Source organism: Trichoplax adhaerens, genomic scaffold (genome assembly GCF_000150275.1).
Source record: "Trichoplax adhaerens TRIADscaffold_5 genomic scaffold, whole genome shotgun sequence".
In the NCBI taxonomy this organism is placed as follows: Eukaryota; Metazoa; Placozoa; class Uniplacotomia; order Trichoplacea; family Trichoplacidae; genus Trichoplax; species Trichoplax adhaerens.
Genome location: NW_002060947.1, coordinates 6,776,171 through 6,788,492, shown reverse-complemented (window position 1 = coordinate 6,788,492; position 12,322 = coordinate 6,776,171). Strand labels below are relative to the sequence as shown.

At 30.0% G+C, this 12,322-nt stretch overlaps 1 protein-coding gene across 1 annotated transcript; it reads right to left on the bottom strand.

Moving 5' to 3' along the window:
• Positions 1-1,251: 1,251 nt before the first annotated feature.
• TRIADDRAFT_56800 (uncharacterized protein) lies at positions 1,252-1,764 on the bottom strand (the record flags this gene model as incomplete). The annotated part of the gene is made up of 2 exons (XM_002112570.1): positions 1,252-1,269; positions 1,480-1,764. 2 exons carry the CDS (start codon positions 1,762-1,764, stop codon positions 1,252-1,254), a joined length of 303 nt encoding a protein of 100 aa, XP_002112606.1.
• Positions 1,765-12,322: the final 10,558 nt, after the last annotated feature.

Genomic DNA, 12,322 nt, shown 5'->3' with positions numbered 1-12,322 from the left:
TTTCATCACACATAAAATTTTAAATCTCATCTGGTAAATTAGCCTGGTATGCTATATGCGAATACAGTAAACAAATATTTTCCTACTTTGCTGATCTTGCCGTATTGTTAATAATACCGCTGGATTACCTTGCTGATTAATTATTATCAATTTTAAAGTCAAAAATTTTCTTAACTAGTGTGGATAAATCTTTCTTTAAATAATTTTTCTCATACTGTATGAAAATAGATGCTGAATCATTTTATCAAGTCTAGTCCATGAATAATATCAAAGGCCATATGTAAAACCGATTTATCGATACTACTATAAATGTTCCTAATAATAACGAACGTATAAATGCAGACAACATCGTATAAGTCTTAACGATTGCTGTTTCTTGCATGATATGGAAAGAATTTGGATTTCCAATACAATCATTATGTATTTCTTTGTTTGCACATCTTCCTACAAGATCATATACTGTATACTGTATGTCAATATTAACTACGATTATAGCAACTATTTCGAAATTTGTAAAGGCAACAGGAAGCACAAGGTATCTGATTATCTCAATGGTTTAATTAGGCATAGTACTCATAGTAGAAATGCCAAGTAGAATGAAATACAGTTAAGAGAAAAATTCAACTCTGATCTAAAGCAGCCGATCTACGTGCATTCGTTTATAAAAGGACTTTTGTATTATTTATAAACTGCAAATATAATCGTATGGTGGCTATCGATATAATATTATCAGTCTTACTATTTAGTTGAAAGTCTACTATTTACTTATGGACGAATTCATCTTTCCAGTCAAAAAATTGCTGGATTAGAATCATCATCAAGAGGAAGTTAGCTTTTCCTTGCCTAAACTATAGTTGATTAAACCATTATAAATTAATGATTAAATTCATAATTTTGGGAATAAGAATTGATGGCAAACGTTTTAATCGGGCAATTCCAGTGTTATATATTAATATCATTCATTCTACAAATAATTACACATACTGTAAAATAGTTTTAAATATCACTTCGATTATTTCAGACTAGATATTGGCGCATTTTAATAAATAGAAAGAGATAAGAGTAGGACAAGTTAAAGTGTTTCGGTTAAAATTGTTAGATAGTTACGTCGAATTCATTATTTGTTGCATTCATTTTAATACATCCCAGAAAAGAAACCTATAGCTCTTTATTACCTCTCATAAACTCAAAGACATCTTAGTAGAAAAAAATAAAAAAGGAGATCTAAATTTAGTATCTAAACATGCCTCCTTAGTCGATAATTATTACCTGGGATTGATTAAAATTAAAATATAATTATGAATTTAAACACTTCGCAAGTCAATTGCAACTAGTCGTTCATGAAAGCAGATTATCACTTGTAACAACGAAGTAAATTCGTTACTATCTATAATTTATTAATATTAGCACTTCACCTATTCTCGTCGGTAAGATAAAAATCGATAAATAAGTCCCAGTGAACGAACTTTTATTTCTTACCTTATACAAATCATGTGCTTTAGTGTTCGCCGCAGCAGAACTAAGGCTTACTAATGAGCTATCCACTGCACAATCAGTTGTCGCTTTTGACTTTTTCTGCTGTTCTCTCACGTTAATAAAATTAACATTAATGCCATTTTCGATAGTTGAAGAACGAGTCAGATTTTTCTTTGATTCCCAACTTGGAAATTTCCACCAACTGCTACTAGATCGGACAATGTCATGCCGACTCGGTTCGTCTTTATTGTTATGATCGAATGTCTGTATTTTGGATCCTTTCCTCATGTTGGTATTTCCGTCAAACAGATCGTAAGCAATCGTGTCAGTTTAATTTTAAAATTCCTATAATTTTGTAAACGATTAACAGGTAATTAAAATCATTCGTGAATTTGAAAGTATAATTATTTTTTTCGATTTCCTAATTTATTAGTCAAAATTAAAAGAAGGCGGTTCTGTGTTTAATCAGATTTTAATCAGCAGAACGATAATTTTTATACTTATACTAGCATAGCTGGACGTATATAAATGCTTCCTTTGAAATTCAATTTCTACTTTCTACACTCCAGATACGCTCAACGGTCTAGTAATTAATTCAATTATAATTATTGTGATCCAGACCGACGAAAGTGCAACCTTCAAAAGAATGGCGATGATCGCCAAATTTTTATGTAATATAAATTATAGTCGATCGATATGGTATGTAGTAACTATGTGAAATATACATCAGTGAAGGTGTCGGAAATTACAGATATACTTTCCAATACTACTCTACTTTATAATATCTGCAGAAATTTTAATTTCTCGTCTAATCCGCATGTGGATTAAAGTGTAATCTATTGACGGAGTAGTTGCTCTTATTTATGAATAAAATATCAATTTGTGTATCGTTAATTCCACTTTTAGATATTACTATATGCTCTCGTCTATAAAAGTGATCTACAAGGTATGTAATAGCTATGTGAAATACGTATGTTATACATCAGCTAATATGTCGAAATTTTTGATACACTTTCCAATGCTAACATAATTTATAATTTCTGTAGAAACAATAATTTTTAGCTTTAATCCATATATGGATTAATTTTTAATCTGTTGATAGTTTTATATATTTGTCTATCATACTATTTGTATTGTCAAAGTTTATTTGCTTGAGAATTATAAATTACGAATTATGCTATATGAAGGGCTATTCATTTAGATTCTAAATCTTTCAAGAATAACATTACATCATTTATAATTATAATGAGACTATGTTTATCAACTTCATTTAAATGTATCATTCTTGCTCATTTCCTCTTCCTGCTGTTACGTATGCAGATGCTACCTGAATTTGTTACTGCCTTTGTTTCATATAAAAGAGTAAATTGTAGCATGGCTAAAAACTTCAAGTTCAAAAATAAATTGCATTATTGAAGAGGACAGATATCAATAGAATTAATTAAACTAGGAGTATCAACAATATGAAGACTTGTAAAAATTTCTGATGTACTGTAGGAGAAAATGAAATAAAATTTGGACTCTAGTAATTAATTTTCGAACATTTCAAAACATTAGTCTTGATATTACCAGTAATAGTTTGTTCTGGGCGTAACTGGCGTTATGATATAATAATGGAATTAGCATCGTACAATTTATTACCAGACATTAACATACCATTTCTAATCTATGTCCAATTCTTCAGTAAAGAGTCAATTAAATTTATTGTGCTTGGGTCAGATTAATTAATACGGCATAAGGTATGGCAACTATAACCAGTTACGGTATAGTACTGGCTGTAATAATTTAAGTAATAAATTCTCGGCAACTAAGTATTTTACTGCATATTATCTATTTAAATATTAATGGTTTACATTTAACATCATAATTAGATCAAATCTATTTAAAAGATAACTTCAGGAAGGTGTATAACAGGCTATAACGACTATCATTAAATAAATAATGCGAACTCGGTCCACCAATTGTCTAAAACTCAGATAAAATTCGGCTATAGTTTTATTAGCTATAGTTTTAAAATTTATAGGTGTACGTGCATCACGTAAAGTAATATAAAGGCTTTAAAGAATCCTCTTCATGTGATTCTTGTATTAATAATTGTTGAAGCTTTTGGAATAAAGTATAATTGTAAAATTATTATATCCATTGAATCCACGTATATCTTATTATTATTCTTACTGTACTAAATCACTATTTGAAATTGCTTTTACGGTATAAATCTAAAGATACTGAAATTGCAATATGATCATTCAGTGTACAATGAATGCACAATTATTAAATTTGAGGTCTATATTGGATTTTCAGAAAGATTGATAATTTAGACAGGGAATATTAGCGAAGTCTTTTAAGACAAAAGCTTTATCTTTACGGCTAAATATTTATCTTTAACTTTCTAGAGTTGCTTATATTCTGGGAAGCTTTCCAAGCAATGAAAATCAAATGTTACCTAAATTTTCAAAGAAATCTCTCGTACTTAAATTTTAGCTTCAACTGTAGTAGAATCTACCATAATTCTTTTATCGACCTGTTTGGAATCGTCCACAGTATTTTTCGAAAGAATAGCACATTTATCTGAAGCATCCTGTTAAATAGTCAAGAATTTAACGAAAACTTTAATGAGATTATGAGTTATAATCGATATTTCATTTTACAAGAAACAAAAATTTTCTTTAGTGAATTTACTGACTTTAGCAACAGTTGGTAATTTTCAATCAGTCTTTCCATGGAGGAATAACCATCATAAGCTCGACTTTTCAAAACTTTTTTGGTGGTAGAGTTAATCAACTCATAATCAAATTTATAGGCATCTATGCCATGAGTAAAACAACTGTTAGCTATACTTTTGACAGGCAACTTGCTATTTACTCTTAACAATTTTAGACCCTGTCACACACCAATAGCGACAAAGTAGTCTACACACACCAATGCTTGCGGAGAACGTCACTTACTAACTTAAAGAGGTGAGATTAGTTATATCACCAAATAATTCAGTTCCAACAATCGAATACTATGGTATAATTATAGCGTCACAGATAGTGTAGACGAGATAGTCAGAGATTTACTATCATTTATTACTGAAGAAATCTTGGCACCCAAGATTATAATCTTTACAATTAAATATCAATTGATAAACTAGTTAACTATCTAACCGACTAACTAACTAAAAAGGGATCTTCAGGCACCAGCCTTTTATAGTCTCGTCAGAAACTCCTGGTGCACATAAAATAAAACTATCCTTTTAAAGTAACAGACCCTAATTTAGACTGATAGGTCTCAATGCAAATATCCAGATAGGTTTAAACACGATAATTGGTCTATGTTGGATCAGCGTTTTGATCAACTAATAAATTTACTAAAATTTGTAAAGCTATTAGCACAGGCAAGACGCAAAGGAATATTCTAGATCAGAAATAAGTTAGTATCAATTCATTAAAATTTTTAAACTGGATTTTTACTATTAAAATTACTGAAAATGTAGGAATAGCTAGTATCCAGAGATAAAATATGGATGATTTTAATTCAAAACTTACTCAATTTTATCTGTTACATCAATTTTGGCCTCGTTTACAATTGATGGTCTAGCCGTTGATAGCAAGTCACCGCATGCAGTATAATGGAACGGTATGTAAGAAAAGTTTTCCATATAAGGTTAGAATTGGGTATTCTTATGCGAAGCGACTTTGACTAAAAGTCTGAGCCAATATCCGATTAAATTTAAGGGATCGACTAGTAAAATTATTATACTTAAGCGGAAAAGAATTTTATTTTTATGAGGGAGTAATTTAATTAAAGTGCATTAATAAATTGCAATATCTCTTTATTAAAATCAATCTAGATTATTATTAGAAGACCATAAAATTTATGGTAAAACATATATCGTCTATATATGGAAATATGCTACAGTATTACAGAAAATGAGTTTGTGTTAAGAATAGACTATAGTGAAATATGGTAATACATGACATTGCAACTAAGGCTATGAAATCTCATCTCTGTTTCAGTACTGCATACGAGAGTAATAATTATACAATAAACGCTAAATTATTGATACTAACAACTTTGAATTCAAACTCAAACTAAACTTCAAAATCAAACATCGGCCTGGTAGCCAGAATTGCGCTACCGATGCGTTATCTAGACTTTGTTAAAAAATCTTTTGTTGTGGAGGAGTGTTACCGTGCCTGTCGCCGTAAGCTAAATTAATAGTTCTAATTACTTATAAAATTGTTAACCAATTTTTGTTAATTGCAATTCATTATTGCTAATTAAGTTCGGGTTATAAATGTTAGATGTAAAATTCACTGTCTATAAAGCTACCATAGGATAGAATTACTTGGCTCAGTATCAAGTAATCTAATGGTAGTTTATTGCACCTGTTGAAATATATTAATTAAGTGTAGAGCCTCGCGATTCTAATTCATTAATTAATAGATTTATTTTAATTAATGCTGCTTACAAACTTTTCTATACTGAGTCCTGTTGTCAATTGTAAAGAGATACTAATACAAGTCCTAATAAAATAAGTAGAACTAAATTCGCTGTAATGCCATAACGGCCTGCCCCTAGGGTACAAAAGGGTGAGCTTATAATAGCTTGCTCGGTTCCTAATTTCATTTGTATTTGACAGTCCTGCATCTGATTTTCTTACATATTTACTAATAAAATATAATATAAACTAAGATTTTTCAAGTAGTTCGTTCTCGATAGTAATGTTGTAGTCAGTTTATAATGAGAATATAGTAACTAGAAAAGTAAAATCACTCACGAACAGGAGATATTTGTGACAGTTCTAAATTATGTCTTTCTACTATATGCAGAATACAACTATAAAAATCTGCTGCGAATTGCTAAAAATCTTTAATTAGAATCTAGATCAACAATATCAGGCTTTTGGGGTATTTCTTGACGAAGTAACATAACTTTTACTTTATTTTGTGATCAAAATTTGCTTCTAGTTTACTACAAAAGAAGCAAGAATATTAAACCAACTAAACATATCTTTCGAATTAAAATCTTACACTATGTAATTCTTAACGAAATTATATTACCCACTATTCTTAAATTGTAACCCAAATAAGTAATCAGTTTCTTAGTATGCTAAGTATTATATTGTAGTCATGAAAAATCACTTAGATATAATAGATTTATAGCTTATAATAACATTTTGTTTTGAACTTTTCGGAAACATAACGTATTATTTTAAGATTTATTCTTGTTATCGATATGGTTAAATCCTTATGATATTATGACGAAATAGTAAATGTTTCAAGTAGATATTTGAAATATAAAAATATGATTGAGCTCGTAATCGAGAAAGACTTTATTCGGAAATCGTTTATTACTTCAAATATTTTTATTTTATAACTTAATACCATGATTGTTATTTGAAAATATGCTAATAGCGCCGTAAATATGTTTACTACAAATGATAGAGTATCTATAAATGGAATAGTGACCGATCGAAAGGGAAAAGAGTTCTGCTATATTGTGTTGCGCATAAGCGTATGTACTTCGTAAAGAATCCAGTTACTGTACCTTAGGCTAGGAAAGTATTCATACGGATTAAAATAAAACTTACTAGAAATAGCGCTGTTTCTTGTATCGTAAGGGATGTTGTGGTAATAAGATACTAAGAAAAATCTAATATAATCAAATCGAAGGAGTTATTTATTAAAGCTACAATAATAATAACAGTACAAGATCTTAAATTAAAATTCTTAAAATTCAACCTTCGCTATACGACTTTGTAAGCTCCCGTGATACTTTGCGATTAAGATCTGGGTATGTAACTTTTAAAATCATAAATATTACTACAGGAAATAGTGCACATACGTATGATTCAAGTGAAGTATTTGATGGTTTCTTGCTCACAAAAGAAATATAAGTATATGCTAGTCTCTTTACAAAAAGAATCGATATTAAATGACGTAACTATATTAAGTAAATAAAGATTTTTAGCATAAACTAAATATGATTAACTTAAATTTTAAGGAATCTACAAATACATAAACATGTAAAAATGCTTGTCCGTACGCTGATATCAATTAAACTTGTATGTACTTAGATCTCATACATTTGAAATATCTTCGGCGTTCATTTTTTCTTGTAAACGTTTTATTACACTTAGATGATAAAAGATATCCGATCGAAAGTCAATAAACTTATCTGTGAGATCTTTGATTCTATAATCGCAATGAAAAAATTTTAATTACCAGGCGATTGTGGTAGCAGTTCAATATACAATCTGATTTTATAAAATATTTTAGTGTATTACGATAAATAATTTAAGGTATAGCTCATCTTTCATGGTATCTGTGGAGGTAACAGAAGCAATGACTTTACTTACTCTAAGTGTTGCTGTCTCAGTTCTTGAAATATACTTATATTTGTACAAATTTCCTCTGTATTCTCTGCTGGAGCTTGTAGAGTAATACCTGCAGTTAGCTGTTCCCAAATAAACTAGAGAAATAATATAATGTGCCATACCTTAAAGTGTCATCTAAAATATGATAAGTTTCACAGTAGTAAACTAGATGTGTGCAACAGTTAATATCGCCAACCTTTTCTCTTAGGCTCATCTTCTGATGTTTTCGTATTATGAAGACTGGTTGATATACATATTTTTGTAAGCGTTTTGGCCAATAACATGTTTTGAAATTGTTTATGTAAGAGAGATCCATTTTAATTAAACTAATATCGGCATTCGATCTGACTTCATTTATATCTCCTACAGCCAAGCCGACCTTAACAACAGTAATATAAATTGTTTCAATAATAGAATAGAAAATGGAATGGGATATGATAAAAGAGAGTTAGATGTCCATTTACCAATAAATTAGCAAAGGCAATATTAATAACTACAACAAATAAGACGATAATGGTCAAAGCTAAACCAGAGTATTGCAATTGATTGGTATCATGTAAATGCAGGAATACTTCGCGGTAACTGATATCACCAACCATCATGGTTAGAACGCGTATAAATGCATACCCAAATTCGCTGAACTCTGGCTGTAAAAGTAAATAAATTTCAATGAAAGATGTTATGGTAAAATATTGAAATTTTACTGCTACTTACAAGTTGTCTTAAAACCATATAGCATGCAGTAGCGAAGGCTATTAAAAATAGAATAATAACTAGTGAAGCTCTAATAATTGTCTTCATGATGGTGAAAAACATGGTTAAATATATTCCGATGCCAAAGGCTCTGTATTAGAGTTGTCAAAAAAGTTATACGTTTCTTTTAGTTGTTACAAATATCGGCATATTTTTAAAAGATTGGTTATAGTTTACTACTATATTATCAATATAAATTAAGTAATGGAAGGCAATGATGCAGATCACGACTATTCAAGCTTAATAATGACCTTAAGAGTGAAATTTTATAATCACAAGTCACGAAATTCTTCGTTTCTTAAAAAACTTAAGAATTAACCCGTGATAAAGATTAAATTTGTCTAAACAAAATCGAAATTCCAATTTATATCTAACCTTTTCAGCCATACTAGAAAGTTTATAATGGAAAGAAACATAATGAGTGCTCCAATCTGCACTAAAAGATTTGTTATTGGTCTTTGAAATGGGATGCAATAAACTAGGGATATTAATTCGATTCCAATTTCTAGCGCTGAAGCTGCAAATTCTGCTATAAGTTTTCTTGGCTTAAATAAAGGTTATATGAGTAGAATGGTCATTTACATTTATTATTATTATTGCAAATTGTATTATACTTAGTATTAATTCAAGCAATTAAAATATCCTTAAAGGTCAAATAGTAAAGAAATGCTATCGCTTAGGATGGGTATTGTTCATATATACTTACTGTGAGGAGTAATCTGATTAAATTAATGAAGACATTAAATACCACCGCAGAAAATGTGATGATGTTTCTTGTATGAATTGCTTCCGAATACTGATTATATTCGAATAACGTTTTTATCCAATTACACAGGCATATACCAGATTATAAATGTATAAAGTTTTAATTATAAAGATGATCTTAGTACTCACATCTATTACATTAAGAAATAATAAAATTATTGACGAAGATTAGCAGACTGCCGAATAATATACTTGCGTTACTGCTACTGTTAGGACAGCGTTATTTCCAGTTTTATTACGTAGTGCTTCATAATAATCGCTTATATTCAAGCCAATAGGTATACAAATAGCCAACAGAAATACAAGATTGATAAAACATCCTCCATAATAGAAATATCGCAGTACTGATTTCCTAAATTGATGAATTATCATACAGTCATAAGTGCAATAGAGGAAACTTATTTCGATGAGGTACCGAATATAATTCTAGAAAGGGTCGTATCAATAGATTATAGCCCATCGCTAATACCATTTATAGTGTCGATAAGCCCAAATGAGTGGGTGTTTCATTAATTTTATTCTATTATAGGAGAGAATGGTCTGAAAAAGAGTATTAATCTAGTAAATGTATCACAAAAATATTCATTGCTTTAACTAGTAAGTTCCCTATAACTATTCATTAAATATTCATACCGAAACTGCCAAAAAGTCATCCTTAACATTTTTATATCTAATTTGGCATGGCGGAGTTTCCAAATAACTAAAGTTAAAGATAACCTGAAGACAGATTAGCAAAATGATTTTGAATTATTTATTAGATCTACGTTAATTAAACTCAGGCCTATTGCGATAATAATTTAAATACTAGACTACACTACACCTTGCAAGGATATTTTCTATAGCATTTAGCTGTAGCTAAGCAAATTTAATTATCTAGATATCTGGATTAATACGCATTTAGCATTGAAGATAGCCGCTCCAAGAACACAATTAACTAACCTGTTCTTCATTGCAATCTCCAATATCAGTAGTATACGTTATGCATCGGTCCATTACAGCCTACAATAGGTTAGATGTTACTAAGATTTGCAATGTGATTTATAGCTAAGAACTAAAATTTATCATCACTAGATATATCTTCAGATTGTAAATGATGCTATTATTAGTACATATCCCAACGTAATATTCAAAGCGCAAGTGCATACAGAAAAATTTATAATATAACAGCACTCCCGTATTTCTATAAATATCCAAAGTGCTGCTGTCGGTATTATGTTTTATGGATGTCGATGTACTTTACTAGAAATTATTTTGCTATTACTTTTTTCATGTGTATATTAAATGAACATAACGTAATTCATACTTACACTAGCAACAATAGGAAGTTTCTTAATAAGCCTCTTCATTGGCGTATGTCCATCAAATTCTCTATTTTCTAGAGCTTTTTCCCAACTACAAATGGAATTAATAAATAAGATGTTGAGATGAATATTTTGATAACTATATTCTGGCTATACCAGCTACAGTAAATCCAGAAATGATAAGGTCAAACATAGGAGATTAACCGTAAAGAATTATATTTCAAATTAGATTCTTACTATTCACTACGGATAATTTGTAGTCCAATTTCTGTTTGATCGTTTTCGATGGCTACATCTAAACAATTTAGACCCTGGCTGTTGATTGCTGTTGGGTCGGCGCCATTTGCTAACAATATTTTGACTACTTCTTGATGTCCATTAGCTGATGCTAAGTGAAGGGCTGTATTCTACCGGATTAAAAACTAATTTTGTTAGGAGTTTCAATTATTATTTTGAATAACAATATAAAGTTGGAAGAATTAGAAAATATATTGTAATGACAAATAAAATTTTAGATCAATTTCATACTTGTAAGGGAAGTTGTCTAAATTATTATCTCCCTTACGCATATAAAAAAATTGACTAACATAAAGATCTTAATCTGCATTATTATTCGCATATACAGATTCTGTGTTTCTGCAATTAAATGTAAGATATCTCTTTCAGCGAAGAAGGAAATTAAAATGAATGAATGATTTTATTCTATGTATAACTAGGATTCTTAAAGATTTAAATTGAGTATCTGCTGAAGTTGACCTATTTCGCTGATGAGCATGAAAAATTTACTTACTTTGGAACGATCTAAGACACAAATTCTAGCATTCTTATCAACCAACAGCTGGATCGCTGCTGTGAATCCACCTTCAGCAGCATAGTGTAGAGGATAGTAGAAATAGTTGTCTCTAACAATTTATCAAAAATCTTCGTTATCTGAAATCTACTATTAAAAATGTTATCAGTCAAAATCATAAGCCAAAATCAATCAATCGATTAATCACTTTAATCATCAACTTTTTACCTGCTATTAATATCAGCACCATTCCTAATCATATTCTGGATAACACGATTATGGCCGTATTTAGCGGCAATATGGATAGGCTTTTGGCCAAATGTATTTTTAGTATTGACATCTTTTGCTTTGGTAGCTTCTAAGATTAATTTTACGGTATCGCGATGATTGCCTTTGGCTGCTACGTGCAAAAGCGTATTTCCTTCTTCATCTAAAGAGTTCAAAGAGGCACCGTTTTCATGTAGATAATATAATGCCTGCAAGGTTTTAAGAAAACGAATTTAAGCATTTAGTTATTGCACACGTACGTCAACGATGCCCTGTGTGTAGACTGTGGCTGCGGTGATGACTATTACCCGAATAGTTAGATCATGCGTAGCTAAAAGGTTTACATTTAATATATGCCATATGAGATTTAGGATAATTGACTAGTAAGAGTAAACCGATTTACTGTTATAAGGGTATGAAAATCGAGATTTATTATCATGAAACTTACTGCAATGGTTCCTTTCATGGCTGCAATGCGCGATGGAACAACACCTTTGTTATCAGGGCGATTTACCAATTCTTTTCCTCCATTCTATTTAGGACCACAACGGTTTTGAAATATTATTTACGAAAATAATATCTGTAATTAATTTCTAATGTCAATTGTGT